General features: G+C 32.2%; 1 protein-coding gene across 1 annotated transcript; it reads right to left on the reverse strand.

Annotated features, from left to right (window-relative positions):
• Positions 1 to 1,400: 1,400 nt before the first annotated feature.
• Positions 1,401 to 11,526, reverse strand: LOC139497785 (chorion peroxidase-like). The gene is made up of 10 exons (XM_071286019.1): positions 11,485 to 11,526; positions 10,959 to 11,004; positions 10,323 to 10,469; positions 9,389 to 9,565; positions 7,565 to 7,669; positions 7,016 to 7,111; positions 5,546 to 5,638; positions 4,301 to 4,793; positions 3,546 to 3,746; positions 1,401 to 1,668 (listed from the first exon to the last, which is right to left on the reverse strand). The coding sequence occupies exons 1-10, from the start codon at positions 11,524 to 11,526 to the stop codon at positions 1,401 to 1,403; spliced, it is 1,668 nt and encodes a 555-aa protein (XP_071142120.1).
• Positions 11,527 to 17,286: the final 5,760 nt, after the last annotated feature.

Here is a 17,286-nt window from a genome sequence, read left to right on the forward strand (position 1 = left end):
AATTTCGTATGTACATGTACATGTGAAACAATGCAAATACTAAAGAGACAGAACAATATAATCCAAATGCCGATTGGTGTAACTTTGACACTTTAAAGACCTCCCTATTTAGCGTGTGTACTCACACATACTCAAATAATAACGCAAAAACATAAAACGGAGGTGTAGGTTTCTTATAAGTTTAAGACCTCTTTCTGGAAAAAGGACAGAAAATATCATAGGTATCATTAAATTCAAAGTCAAAGATACACCTACAAGACCGTGACAGAAAAAAAATGAAACGACAAAGCAAATATCACATGAATAATAATATATAATAAATAAAAAGAAATTCGTATAATACTTTATACGGAACAATACACCAGGAATGCAATGTAGGGGTCAACATATGGTAATAACTAAAAAGACATTCACTTCGATAAGTACTTTAAATCAGGAGAGCATTGTTGAAATAACAAAATAAGCTTAAATATTTTGATAGGTTATGGAACATCTATATCAGATATTTGAATTTTAATTTTTTTAAAATGGCGGGAAAAATCAGACTCGGATTTATACCAAATATTTAGCCTATGTATTAATTTTGGGTCTCAAATCAACAGAAAAATAATCTGTAATCTGTTTTAATGTTTGGTAAAGACTTGTTATAACCTACTGACGATTTTTCCAAAAAGAAAAGTTGGTGATATGGGGCAATCTCTTTCTCAACTGTATCGTAGGAAAAAAAAACAAAGGAGTCCAAACATAAATTCTGACAAAAAGTCCTAAACCTGGTCTGACTACATGTACATCTTTAGAATGTTTCGCAAACTTACTTATTTTTACATGGAATCTGGAATATATCTTTCTGTATCTTATTTTGACCAAACTCTTTGCACCATATTTGGGACAGTAAAGTTGCGGATTTGATAGAGTTAAGTTGACCTGGAAAATAAAATGATATATATATATGTTCGTTCACATGTTCAATAGAACTTCAAAAGATCTGTCCATGTCATATATTATACAAGCGTCAGTGTTATTAACAATGAAGTTTAAAGAAGAAACATGTTATTTTTTGTGATATGCGCTTTCGCCACCTATGCAGCTTAGGCATGATATTCAAATAAAGAATACTATGCAATACTTCTTATAATTATTAATACTACAAGTATAATAACACAGTAACACGCGATTCATGTATTATAGTTTGGTACTTAAAGACGAGACATAACAAGATAATTTTTCTTTTATTTTGACCAAACTCTGTGCACCATATTTGGGACAGTAACATTGCGAATTTTAATGAGTTAATCTGACCTGGATAATAAAATGATATATATGTTCTCATAGAATCCTTTTAATAGAGTTTGGTCTCAGCTGAGGATCACCTCCGGACGCGGGACTTTTTTTGTGTGTGTTCAAGACCCATTGTTGGCCTTCAGCTGTTGTCTGCTCTTTAGTCGGGTTGTTGTCCCTTTGACATATTCCCTTTTTCCATTCTTAATGTTATTAATACTACCTTTTGTGAATGCAAAATCTGGATCTGACGATTCATACCAAAATCTGTCTCCCACTTTGAAGCGAAAGAATTGTGTTCCAATCAGAAAAGCAAATGTAGGACCAACTCCTCCATCCTCCTCTTTTTCTAACAAACCACCAATAAATAGATCAACATCGTTTACTGTCCTTCAAAACAAATATTAGGTAGAATAAGTAATAATACGATACATTTAAAAAAAACCTCCAAATTTATTTTGAAGCGTGTAAATAAAATTGAGAATGGAAATTGGGAATGTGCCAAAGAGACAACAACCCGACCATAGAAAAAAACAACAGCAGAAGGTCACCAACAGGTCTTCAATGTAGCGAGAAATTCCCGCACCCGGAGGCGTCCTTCAACTGGCCCCTAAACAAATATATACTAGTTCAGTGATAATGAACGCCATACTAATTTCCAAATTGTACACAAGAAACTAAGATTAAAATAATACAAGACTAACTAAGGCCAGAGGCTCCTGACTTGGGACAGGCGCAAAAATTCGGAGGGGTTAAACCTATTCGTCTTTGCGATGTCTGTTTTGTTGTGTTGTGGTCTCATGAACGTATTCCATAATCTTCTAATATCATCATGATGATTACAAATGTAACACAGTTAATAAGTTAATATAATTATGCCACTGCAGCCGTAGTTTGTAATTGTACCACCCCTGAAACCACAACATAAAATTTCATGTAAAATTGTAGATGATACTAATATTCAAATGTGCATATTGGCATGAAATTAAAATTAAACTTTTTTCTTTGAGTTATTCCTCTTTGGACCTATTATTTTGTCTGAAATGTACTTCAGCGCCTCTATTCTAAAACCTCACAACACAATATCATGAGACTTTGTAGATATGTATACGTACATATCGACATTAAATTATTATTGAATGGTTTTGAGGCATCTGCAACAAGAAATCTGGCATAGTTATATTTTACTACTGTAGTTTGTCGTCGCATCTCCTCTAAAACTACAGAACAGAATTTGATGAATCCTTGTATGTTCATGTGAAATTTATACATCTGTTTCACGTTTCTTTTATAAATGTTAGACCGTTTGTTTTCCCGTTGGAATGTTTTTTGAAATAGTTATTTTTGGAGCCCTTTAAAACTTGCTGTTCAGTGTGAACCAAGGCTACGTGTTGAAGACCGTACTTTGACCTATACTGGTTTACTATTATAAATTGTGACTTGGATGGAGAGTTGTCTCATTGACATTCATACCACATCTTCTGATATCTATGTATATAGAAGTGCTTATCTACAAAAAAAATGTTGATCAGTTGTTTTTGAAGGGAGTTATGCATCTTTCAATATTAAATTTTTTCCAATAGTGACAATAAAGGAGGACAGGTAAGCATGTTTACAGAGGTGCTTTAACGTGTAATTTAGTTAATATTTGACAAAAAAAAACACTGGCCTGACTTTCGATAATGTACTGATTTCCATATAAAATAAATATTTGACATAACCAATTCCATCTCTTTTTGCCTGGGTCGATTCATCTTAATACTCAATATAAAAACTATGATATACAAAAGTTGCCATTATACTTTAAGTTAGCATCAATTAATCAATAGATCAATGTACTATTTACCATTATTTCAACATCTTGATGCATTTAACAAATTAAAAAACATTCTAAACCCCAATCCTGCTTTTGATTGTCATATTGGAGTCTTTTTTAAGCAGTCTTTAAAACTGAGGGGGTCAGATCCATGTTAGACAAGCTTATGATTATATTGTTTACATAAATTCATAATTGAACTTTTTAAATATGTTTAGGTTTATAAATTGTTACTTGAATGGAGAGCTGTCCATTGCCACTCATATCACATCTTCCTATATCTATCTATTATATTGTATTGGACTGCATTGTATTTGATTGTATAAATGTTTGTTTGTATTGCTTGACTCTTATGGGTGTTATTTTTCAATAAGTTTATATAAACACGGACTCTTGCAGAGATTCTTGTGAACAATGTGTTGCATTAAAGAAAGAAAAAAAAACCACATACTTATATACTTTTGCAAGTTTTGAGCCAAACACTCCAAAGTCGTCAAAACTTCTAAATTTTCTAAGTCCACAAAACTTGCGCCACTCATTGTACGCAGGAACACCTTGGTCACGTCCTCGCTGTATGTTTAGTGCATAAAGGTCAGTTCCAGGCGGTGTTTTGATGAAGAACAGTTTGTCACGGGCTCCGTCAACTAGAAAACTAATAATAAATGGTTAGTTTAAGGTAGTATTGGTGTCTTTCGCCATCTTGGATTGTACAAAGAACCTTAGGTCTAGATTTTCAAGGAATGTAGATAACTAATCTAATTTTTCTTTTCAATGCATACATTTTTCAGATTTAACTTATAAATATCAATTTTTACCAAGCATAGATTATTTTTGTTGCTTGATTGCTAAGTTTTTTAATTTAACATTTTAAAGGGGGATAAATCCGAAATAGTGCATTTCTAAATTCATCCAGGAACCATTTTCTCGATTGATGTATTCGGTCTGACGGAATTAATATCTTATATTGATTGTTATTAATGACGAAACGATCGATATTCATTTGATAATATTCACAGATAATAAAAGGATTTAAATCCCAGTTATCTTGTTTGAAATTTCAATGTGTTTACATTGTTTTACGGAGTTCCGTTTGTTGTTTGTCATTTTTTATTTGACTATGATGCGTGTCTGTTTTTATTCACCCTTTGTGGGTTTTTCTATGTTCCCTTGGTATTTCTCCCTCTTGTTTTAGTTCATTGTTCATACCTGTCAATTTTTTGTGCTGGTTTTGTTGCAAGCCATCTGGTGAGGTCTTCAATTCTTTCTCCAAAATTTGTCTGCCATAAATCTGGGCTTTCTAAATTATCTTCGAGTTTATGTGTAATAATAGTTTTGAAGTCATCCTTTAACTCTGATTGTTCGGCCATAATTTGGGAATGTCCATAACGCCAAGGTGCTATTCCAAAACTATTGACAGAAGATGCATCAACTTTTTTATCATAAACATCGTTAAATCCTCTCTTCTTTGAAAATAATTTGAATCTTTGCATTGTTTTTCGGTCAACAACAAGTGGAAGAAAGTGATTGTACGTGATGTGTTGGACTTGTGCTATGATAATTCTTCGAGTTTCTTGGAAAACCATCTCATTACTCCAGCATGGGTTAAGTTTATATAGTTGTGTGGACAATCGGTTGTGATATCTGACAAATACTAAATGGTTTAAACTAAGGTTTGGTGCTTCAGTACTTCTTCCATCACCTGTTGAAAGAAATAGTTTACTACTAATAAAATTAACATGTCCTTTTTTAGTAGTGCACTGCTTTGTAAGACATGATATGATTTAAAGCTTGAATACTGCATACACAGTTTTGTGAGAATGCTCAAATGATAATAAAGAGTGTTCGCGCAAAAAAGAAACAAGTTTTGTGGAGGACATAAGATAAAACAAAATATATATTTTGATTGCGTTTTCAAGTTTTTTGTCACTCTTTCGGTTATTTATACGTTTATATACGTATTTTACGCCTCAAAATATTTACATACCACGATGTAATATATTCTTTAGATCTTTCCTCAGCGGGATTCCAATGATGTCGTTGCTCTGAAAAGTACACCATCTTCTTTTCACTATACAGCATGTACTGTGTTAAAACGAAAGGTAAATCCTACAATGAAAGGCATCGACCACCGAAAGTTGTATATTGCTTTGGTGGTCCAGTGGTCTAGGGCGCTGGACACGGTGCATGTGGTGGTGCAAGAATGTCACAGAAGCAAGGGCTCGAATCCCGTTAAGGAAGGAACAAAAATGTACTTACGCAAATTTTAAGATCTAACATTAGGCTGAATTTGAAACTATTTATTATATATAAATTATGGTGTTTGCCAAAGTCCTTGTACAACCACGTGCTATCTAATATTAAATGTCTGTCATAAGGTTGTCAAATGTTTAAATGTGTATTTTTATACCAGTTCTGTTTGAACTGGTCTAAATTTCTTCTGAGTAGCATTACCTGCAAACGGGCATCTATTCTCTGTTTTCAACTTTAAGCAGGCACCTCCATCAATTGTTGGTAAAAGATTTCCTGGATCTGTTTTCATCAAGACTAAAATAATGTGAAACAAAAACTTGAACTTTTTTGTAGTATTGTAGTTTTAATTTGGAAGAGATAAAAAGACATGGTTGGAACATACACATAACAACACCATTACAATAACAAGTCCATTTTAATATTTGTGTCAGAGTTAGAAGTACATAAAATAACACCATTACCATTACGTCTGGCGCATATACACAATACTTTTATATATGATTTACAACCAAGGGGTCGATGATACTGCTGTTGGATTTTATTTTGTATTCCCCTAGGGTACCACCATCCCAGTAGTCAGCACTTAGGCGTTGACCTGAATTATCATCGATATGGTCATAATTATACATAACCTGTTTACCAAACTTTGAAGTTTTGAAATACTAAGGATTTTCTACTTCCTAAATATATAACCTTAGATTTTAGGAATTGTTGGTCCTCAATGCTCTTCAACTTTGTACTTTATTTGGAAGTTTTCACTTTTTTGTTATTCTAGCGTCACTGATGAGTCTTTTGTAAACGAAAGGCGCGTCCGGCGCAAATACAAAATTTCAATCCTGGTATCTATGATGAGTTAATTTACAAACTCAATCAAAATTTTCGTATTATTTCACGTGTCTATAAAAAAGAACTCTTTTTATTTTATATAAACGTCACAAAAATACGTCACTTTTTCTGATGCTGGTCCATTCATGTCACACACAGTTTATATTTTGTCTGTGGTATCATGTGGTGTGCTGTCGTAATTTCATAGGATGAGTTTGTTATTATTCTGCGGTTTTCACGTTGTAATGTACTATTCTTTTTTTCATTAATGTGTTTCTCTGTAGTGCTGAGTGGTTTTGAGTTTGTTTGAACGGTATTCCTGTCACGTAGTGCTGTCATTGTAACGATATTATTAACATCTTTTCTAAATGATACAGAAAGTTATAGAAATGGTTTCATAGATATAGGAAGATGTGGTGTGAGTGCCAATGAGACAACTCTCCATACAAATAACAATTTAAAAAGTAAACCATTATAGGTTAAAGTACGGCTTTCAACACGGAGCCTTGGCTCACACCGAACAACAAGCTATAAAGGGCCCCAAAATTACTAGTGTAAAACCATTAAAACGGGAAAACCAACGGTCTAATCTATATAAACAAAACGAGAAACGAGAAACACGTATATATTACATAAACAAACGACAACTCATGGTTGTTTGAACTGGAATATTCATGTCCGACTAAATCCAATTGGTCAGATAAGTCAAACAGGCATGTCATTTCACGCGATTCTGGAGTTTACCAATGAATCTAAACGTTTAACAAGATATTGTATAAAATAATTCTTTTTTTCAAGTCAACTCAGTAAATAATATTTTATTATAAAAGCCAGGTGAACACTTACAGCTATTTTGAACTCTTAGTGTTTCATCAACCCCATCACCATAGAGAAATGAACAGTCAATATAAGAACTGATTAAATTTATCTGCTCCCTGTAAACTAAAACAAACAAAAAACATTTCTTGGTTCCTGCATTAGTATGTTGACAAGTTTTGTGTTCATCACATGTCAAAACCAATTGATAGGATATACTGTGGATTCCATCATTTTCGTAGTTGGAAGACAAATTGTTGATATAAGCCTTTAGAAAATGCGTGCTTAGTTGAATTGTAAAATTCGTGATTCCGATATACACTTGTAATCCACAAAAATTGGCAGCCTACGAATAAGTAGTGAATTCACAGTATTCAATAAAGTAGCGTGAGCTCTTGATAATATTGAAATCGATAGTGATCCCATTTTCAATTGATAAATTTTGCCATAACGGCTTTTCTTAGCAATCGTTTATTTAATTTCTAAACAACAACATGCTTGAAAATAAATTTGTTTGTGAAAAGTCAAATTATCGACACGTTTCATCGATAGAAAATAATTTACAGTGAATAAACATACCTTGTAAATTAACATTATTTGTAGCAGCTCTGGCCCTTATGAAGTTTTTACATCCAGCTGGTAAACGTTTATCAGAGTAAGGAATCTCAAATGGAAAGCATTCGTCTAGACTAAATAAAAAAACCGACAAGAATTGCTTAATATTCACCGTACAACCTACCATTTATCTATTGATAACATAAAACTTCTACTTTGGTTCAATTTAAACTTATACTTTGGTCTATTAATGCTACAGTAGTTTACCGGTTAAAATGTCTTAGAATGAGACAAACATGAAATTGAGTTATTCGAATGAACTTAAAAAGGGCAGGACTGGGTGCGTATTTAAGCGTCTTCTGCTATGTATGACCATTTATCTAAAGTCCAATTTATTTCTCTGAGTATGATTGGTTAACAGCGTCCGCGTGAATACCGTGTATATTCCATATTAGGTAAGTGGGGAGGCGGGGCTTGGTTGTTGATTATTTTTTGGGGGAAGACCAATGGAAGTCGGAAATTAAACACTGGAACACTTTAATATAAAAATAAGAAGATGTGGTTTGATTGCAAATGAGACAACTCTAGTCTAAATTCAACAAAGAAAAATAGCCAGTCAGATAAATTCGATACATAATGTGCTAGTTACCTAATACGGTATATACGAGGTCAGAAAATCCCATGTACTTCGCTCTCACCTCATATGGAATTTACTGACCTCGTATATATCGTATTAGGTCACTAGCACACTATGTATATATGTGGATCCCACTACACTCATTATCAATGTCACAATTGCGGCCATTAAACAGACATTTGCAAAATATTCACCGTCCATCTAATATCTATTTTTACCTTTTGATAAAGTAAAGCATTACTGTTATTCAATTAAGGTCACAGTAGTTTATCTTTTTTTTCATTTGGTAAATTGCTTAAAATGAGACAAAAATATAACAAGTACAAACAGGATGACTCGAATGAAATTAATAGAGGCAAGACTTTAAGTTAGTGCGTAAACCTGCAATGCGTCTTCTGTTTTGTATGCGTATACTGCTACACTCAATATAAAAAAATGAAAACAACACGTTATTAATGTCTTGCGTCCGAAGCGCTTTTCTAGATTTTCCTTCATCAGGAACGCTCAAAACCTAACATTTGAAATCCGAAGATGTATAAATATAAGATGTTATCACAGGTACCAGGATTATATATACACTCAATATAAATGTCACAATTGCGGCCGATCAACAGAAAGTTGTCGCTGTCAAATATCATGCTACCAAATAGTGTAATACAGTACTGATATCCCTATAATAATGCCATTCTCGTAAGACAATCAATACTGGATTAAGCAACTGAATTGTTTAATTTTGTTTGGGTTTCGAAAACAACATTACATTCGTGCATATCATAAAGATCTTGTGAAGAAAAATGTTAACAAACCCAATAAATATTTAGGTAGAAATGAATAATATCTTACTTGCCGAATTTTGGTTCCAATCGATTGCAACAGTCAATTCCTAATAAAACAAAATAAAACTAAGTGATTGGTTTGTTTTTTTTATTTACATTGAAGTGTTTTGTTCATTATATTTGTTTACGTTAATGTTCACGCATGTTATTTATGCTATTCTGTTATACACAATTTCAAATAAAATATTTTCTTTATATACATGTATACTTTATAAATACTATTTATAGATTTACATATTGTTTCGCATTTATAATTGTTTTGATGTTATTGTCATACTTTCTAGAAAACACTTGGCAGTACAAATTCAAAATTCGCAGACAATAAAAGTGTCAAAGCTTCAATGATGTGTCTAGTTCAGACGAGACAAAACTTACCCGAGGGTATATCCGTTTCTATAAAATCATGTGCCAGTAATTGACCAAACGACATATGTTGTCCTGTCCTTTTTCTATCACTCTGGTGTTTAGGCCCAAAAGAAGAATCAGAAACTGCATTGCTGACAACTCTAGGATCAGGAAGTCTGTCTGGAAAACCTCTAGGCATACTTACTCCTGTTAATGATCAAGCAACATAGTACTGAAAATTTTGGTTTAATTCTAGCTAAAAAATAAACATGAGAGATAAATAAAGCCAACAGTAGTATACCACTGTTCGAAAGTCATTAATCGATTGAGAGAAATCAAATCCGGATTACAAACTAAAACTGATGTAAATACATCAACTATAAGAGGGAAACAACGAAACAACAGACACACTAAAGTGAAGCAAAAAATCTGAACGATACCACGATCATAAGTTGATACGCCAAATGCGCATTTCGCTTACAAACGAATTATCAGTGAGCTAAGTAATTTTTATAGAATAAAAGTGTTATTACATAATTTTAGAATTGAATTACAATTGAAATTGAAAAAGCATAACAAATTACCAAACTACAAGGTTATTTTAATAAAAAGAGGGGAGAAAGATACCAGAGTCAAAATTATCAATCCAAAATAAACTAACAACGCCATTACTAAAATGCCTAAAATGGCGTTGAACATACAATTGCAAAAAGACTAAATTTATTAAGTGCAGTTGTTTAAATCATATACTGCACATTTTTTTGTTAGTAAAATTTAGCCCTTCTTGTTTTAAATCTTGAATGATATTGCTTGTAAATTTCCTAAATTTGTATTTCCAAGATGACTTCAAGTACCTGATTCGAAAAATTATTCCCCAAAAAGACAGTGTCGTGATAAAAAATAAATATCCTATTTAAAAAAGGATTATATTGACTTATCAGCAAAACAGTGTTTAAACCAGTACCGTCTTCATAAGCCACCATTGGTTTCCCATATCTGTCACTGAGTCTTCTTTGTGCAGTTCCCGCCTGTCCCCAAGATGGATTTCTTAAATTATTGCAATAACCACTAAAAGTCCGATATCGTGCACTTTGTGGACAGACAGTTTCCTCTGAAAGTAAAGTAAAGTTTATTTAAGAACAAATAAATTATTATGCCGTCATTTTCAGTTTAAAAAATATTGTTTAACGCCTCTCCTCATTATCATTTATCTTCTTCCTTATAATGTTGATAAGTATCATTAAGGATTAGACTGTTTATTGTATTCAGTTTTACCAATTAAGGCATACATCCGTCCAATGTAACAGGTGGTGACACCATAACGGGACCCCAACTCACATTTCAACAGTGCTTTGTCCATATGTTGTCATCTTGTCCATTATTTGAAAAATAATAACATAATTTTTAGCTATTGTTTTGTTAAAATTGTAGCTTTAATCAATTATACTACGTCATCGGCTGCTTTCTTATTTTATTAAAAATATTATCAGTAAAAAATGTAATCAATCAATTAAAGAATGTTTTGTCCAATGTTATGAGACTGTGGTCGAACGTTTGTTCTCAGTTCATGTTGGTTATTGGAAATTTTATTCGTACGTACCTCTACACTTGTGATTGCTGCTTGATTCGACACTATTGATAATAACCTGAAAAAAGGAAAACACAAATAATTTGGTTAAAAAAGCATTCAGTTGGTACCCATCATAATGACTAAAATAGATATGGTAATGACTAAAATAAATATGGCTTGTTTAACATGTTTCATAAAATTTTGACAAAATACTTTGACTTCTTGACAAAATGTAAGAGTTTCAAAATAAGCGAAGCACTTTATTGCAGAAGTGAATTCATTGTATATATAACAGTTTGACAAAGACAAATTTTAATTATTGAGAAGGTTGATTTTTCTTTACGTATAGTTTACGATTAAAACATTCAGCTGATTTTTAAAGATTTTACTCCCTTGGTGTTCTGTTTTCACTTAAATATATATATTCAGCGCATCTCTTATATTGACAAAGTATGAATCAAGCGTCATGTGATTGTATAAAAGAAACTTGTTTTATTTATATCTTTACGGGCAAATATTATATTCACAACTATTAACAAAAGGGACAAAAACTTACTAAAATAATCATGATGAAAGTCCTTATTGATATTTTCTCCATTTTTCCTAAAAAGAAGTTCATTGTTGATTAAACAAAGTCATTCACAACTTCTTTAGTGATGAACTTTATATATATATTTATATTAGCAATAACCTTGATGAAAATATTTCAATATAAAGCTTTGGCAAATTTGAATAATAAAAAATAAGATTTAAAATAATTGCCTATATAATGTTATACCTACCTACTTACAACTGTACAAATGTACGTACGTATGATTACATACATACATACATACATACATACATACATACATACATACATACATACATACATACATACATACATACATACATACATACATACATACATACATACATACATACATACATACATACATACATACATACATACATACATACATACATACATACATACATACATACATACATACATACATACATACAAACCTACATACATTCACACCTACCTACCTACCTACATACATGAATCGAGGAATATTTATGGAAAGTAAAAGAGGGACGAAAGATACCAAAGGGACAGTCAAACTCATAAATCTAAAACAAACTGACAACGCCATGGCTAAAAATAAAAAAGACAAACAGAAAAACAATAGTACACACGACACAACATAGATAAATTATGAACATCACGGCATGATAAAACTGAATGTGTTGATAAACTATGTGATAGTAAAACATATATTGTTGAAGTGAATGTGTATTAGTAAGCTGGGGTGTGATTTATATTTCTTTATTTCATATACAAAATGTTCAGGTTATGAAGAAAATCAAAATATTGTCGTTTGTAACTTTAATTTAGCATAATGGAGGTGTTGGCAGAAGCTTTGACATGAATGACAAGCCAGTTTTATCATTATGAATACAGAAATTTAAATCAAATCATCACATTCTAATGATCATTGTGATCTCAATTATAAGCAATATAACCAAAGCTATATCATTACGCAACTCTCATACAGAGGTTAAACTAGCTATAAAACCCGGTTTAATCTAAAGTTTTTAAATAAGAAAGTTCCTGTTCCAAGTCAGAAATGTTGTTTTTCGTTTGTTTACTGCGTTTCAATTTCTGATTTAGTCATTTGACTTTCCGTTTTGAGTTTCGGAGTTCGGTACTTGAGGTATTTTACTTTTTATATGTCAGTGGAATAATTTATGACACGTTTAAGCAGAGACAACTCTTGGAACATGCAGGGGTATTTACGCGGTGTTATTTGATCGCGTTTGGTAGATACCACGAAGAAAGCTCAAATTACACACACACACATAAAAAGACTAATACATGTATATGGTATTTCTAAATCGTAATGCCATTAATAACTTTGATATAAAAAAAAAAGAGCAGAAATCGTACTCCCTTGTCGTATTTCCCTATATAATTTAAAGGGACCTGAGGTCAAATAATAGTTTAAATTACACCGATTAATACATGTACCACTTTTCATAATTTCAACCGATGTGATAAAATCACATTTATTCCAAACTATTTAAATGCCCTCTTTTTTAATTTTATGTACTAGCTGCCAAAACAAAAAGTTTGTGTCAAAATTTACAATTTTATCAACTTCACGGGATTTTGACTTGTCGAAAATAGTTTTATTGGTATACTTTATAATTTATGGCACCACATACATGTTACTGTCAACAAATGTGAGTACCACTTGCTAAAAATATGTCTTTAATGCTTTTCTGAAATTTTGATTGAATAATAAAGAAGGTGCGAGGGATACGATACAGTTACAAGAAAGGTTTTGATGTTTCTAATGTAAAGTCTTATTTTCGAGACGTCGAACTGTGACTTATCGGAAAAAGATGCAGTGTTCGACTGATTTGATCATTCAAACTGAAATAACTTGAAAACGAGTCCATGGACCCCTCGTTTCTAAAACGACAATTGATTTGATTACGTAGAGATTATGTAAACCAATTTTCAGGAAAAAAGTAAATCGTGCCATTTTTTTTAAATTTGATAAATAATCACCGAAAAAGGACGTTTTTTCTACATTCATGACTATTTGATAAATATGAGTTGTTTGTAAAAACAAAATGTATAAATTCATAAAATATTTATATAAAACAGAAATACCAATAATTTATCAAAAAACAGCTTGAAATTATCTTTTAAAACAAAAACGTTATACATTTCTGTCGAAAGGGAAAATATGTCAACAAATAAAAATTTTGAGGAAATATCGGAAATTTCAACCGGAATTTACTCAAAAAGTAGCATATGAAGGAATATTTTTTATTACATATTTGGTTTAACCAGGTAAAAAAATAGCCTCAATTGTATATGCAAGTTTTCATTAAATTCTTATTTTGGGATCAAAACTGTATAGTATGCCATTAGGCCAATTACTTTGTTAATGACTATAATTATACCTTATTTAAGAATCCTGGGTTTTGATTGGTTGATAGCTAGTGTATTTTTCACCAATTTACTGTTATCAAATGAATATCGCTCATTTTTTTAAACGCCGCCGGGGTATATGCAAAAAGGATATGCCTTTTATACCCTCTCAGCCGTAGTTTTTGCTAAAAAAAAACTCAATCCGACCGGACGCTTGTAACGTCACGATCATCAATGCGTTTTTGAACATCAACATTCGGTGTAATTAAACAGATATAGCATGTTCTTGAGGGGTATTTGCGAAACAATATCTTAAAGAACGAATTTCCCTCGCCTTACGGCTCGCGAAATTTAACATTCTCTCGACTAGAATTTATCGCAAATACCCCTCCTTAACATGATATATCTGTATACAATTTATGGATATGTTGTTTTTGTGATTATAATAGCTACTTACTCGTAGTAAAAACATCACGGTTAGAAGTTATTCCATTATCATTTTAAATCGCATCACACTTAAAATGCACTGAACGGGATCGTTTCATAGTCGTCCACCATATTACGTACATAAGACATATCATATCACATTAAAAATATGCATCCTTATACAATGGAAAACAACTTTCACAAAATTACTACATAACACACACGACCATACATGTATTTGACACCAAGTACAACCATAAAGAAACAAAATGATTTTATTATTTTATAATAAAAAAATTAATCGGTACCATAAAACAGAAAATGGAAAAAAAATATAGCATCTGTTTTCATGACTAGACAACTATTATGTAAACTTTTGACATTTTTATCCTCCATGTTCACGACAATTTCACAGATTGCTATTAACCAACATTTTCGTATTGCATTAATAATTACACCTTAAGTAAGAATGCTATATTTTCATTGGTTGAGAACCAGTGTTTTTTTTTGCACATTCTAACCTTCTTTCCTCATTTCAAAAGAATATGCATTTTTTGCAACACTGCCGGTTAAATTTTCCTCAAATATCATGGTATTTGCCAATTTGGATATTCCCTTTTTACCCCCGCGAGCCTGTTCCCGCCAAAATTATCCGGAACCTTTCTCACTTTTCCTGATTATTAAGACAACATGTTTAAACACTATTGATTGAGTTAGACCAAAACTGTAAGGGATATATACATATAAAGAGAGGAAGAAGACGTCTATACAACTGAAAGATTTAATGATGGAATAACAATGACGTTTACACATATAGATACCGTGACGTTACAAAAAGACAACATTAACGTACATGCATAATTCCCGAGGTACTACGATTACCATTCACATGTACAGACAGTATCAATCAAAATCTATTCGGTGTAATTAAACAGTTATATCATGTTATGGATGGGTATTTGCGAAAAATACCAGTCTTGGGACCTATTTCCATCGCCTAGCGGCTTGGGAAAGTTCACAGTCCCTTGACTGGTATTTTTCGCAAATACCCCTCTAGACATGTTATATCTGTTCAAAATAGTCATTTGCAAATTGTAAGTATTTAATGCATCTCGATTGCACATTCTTTTAAGATAGAATAGATAATTTTGCTAGATATATATTAAATGAAAGGTTTTAAGGTATACATATTCTCTTTGACAGCATCTAAGTAACGGTACGTTTAAATTGAACAACATATCTTAGATCAAAGGGATACACATGCTAGATATATATAAATAAAATTTAAAATGGAAATGGGGAATGTGTCAAAGAGACAACAACCCGACCATAGAACAAACAACAGCAGAAAGTCACCAACAGGTCTTCAATGTAGCGAAAAATTCCCGCACCCGGAAGCGTTGGATTTCAAATATTTTGGCCACGAGCATCACTGAAGAGACATGTATTGTCGAAATGCGATTCTGGTGCAAGAAAATTGATACCGTTAATGTTATTACTATCACTGGGTCGATGCCTCTGCTGGTGGACTATAAGTCCCCGAGGGTATCATCAGCCCAGTAGCCAGTACTTCGGTACTGGCATGAAAATACGGATTTTTTGTGTTATTAAAATTTGCTGTTACAAAATGATAGAAATTATTATAAATTAAGGAATGTATCTCCCTCATGCAAAGCTCTGATTCCTTTCACGGATTTGGCTATACTTTTTTTACCTTTTGGATTATAGCTCTTCATCTTTTATATAAGCTTTGGATTTCAAATATTTTGGCCACGAGCATCACTGAAGAGACATGTATTGTCGAAATGCGCATCTGGTGCAAGAAAATTGATACCGTTAATTTTATTAGCTGGCCCCTAAACAAATATATACTAGTTCAGTGATAATTAACGCCATACTAATTTCCAAATTGTACACAATAGACTAAAATTAAAATAATACAAGACTAACAAAGCCCAGAGGCTCCTGACTTGGGGCAAGCTAAAAATGCGGCGGGGTTAAACATGTTTATGAAATTTCAACCCTCCCCCTATACTTCTAGCCAATGTAGAAAAGTAAACGCATAACAAGACGCACATTTAAAATCCAGTTCAAGAGAAGTCCGAGTCTGATGTCAGACGATGTAACCAAATAAAATAAACAAAATGACAATAATACATAAATAACAACAGACTACTAGCAGTTAAATGAATGTATAAAGGTAAAAGGATCCGGCCTTTCTAAGTCTAAATTTTAGTTCATGTATATGTTTTGGAATTAAGTATGACGTCCGTTTTCACTGAACTAGTACACATTTTTTTTTATTTTAGGGAACAGCTGAGGCTAACCCCTGGGTGTAGGATTTTCTCGCTGTGTCGAAGACCCATTTGTGGGCTTCGGCTGTTGTCTCTTATTTTGTAGAATTTTTTTCCCTTTGACATATTTCCCTTTTTCATTCTTAATTTTATTTCAATTAATATACATGTTCTCCGTGACAACATCTGAGTTCAAATACGTTTAAATTTAACCGCACATCAAATTAAAAATTAGTAAAAAAAAAATCTTATTGATTTACATAAACGAATTGCTATTATGTTCAGCAGATTCATTTTGTTGTAGTACATACATCTAAGCCTTATTGTACAACCTGAATTAAGATAATATATCTGAACATGAACATATAAAGGCAACAGTAGTATACCGCTGTTCCTGAATTTAACAAACACAAACAACAATGCACCACGCACATAAACGAAATATAAGATAAAAACTGACAGTTTCCTGACTTGGTACAGGGTATTTAAAGAGAAATGGTGGGTTGAACCTAGTATTGTGGCTAGCCATAAGCTAGCGCTTATATATCAGTGTTAAATATAACACTGAAATGACACTGTGACATTGCATATCAGTAATACAGTACACATACATGCAAGAATATCCAGAACAAAGAAATAAAGTTTAAAAAAAACCACATAAGAGCAACACTTGTAAAAGACAGCCTACCATAAAAATACATAAAAAAAT

Source organism: Mytilus edulis, chromosome 12 (assembly GCF_963676685.1).
Source record: "Mytilus edulis chromosome 12, xbMytEdul2.2, whole genome shotgun sequence".
NCBI classification, from domain to species: domain Eukaryota; kingdom Metazoa; phylum Mollusca; class Bivalvia; order Mytilida; family Mytilidae; genus Mytilus; species Mytilus edulis.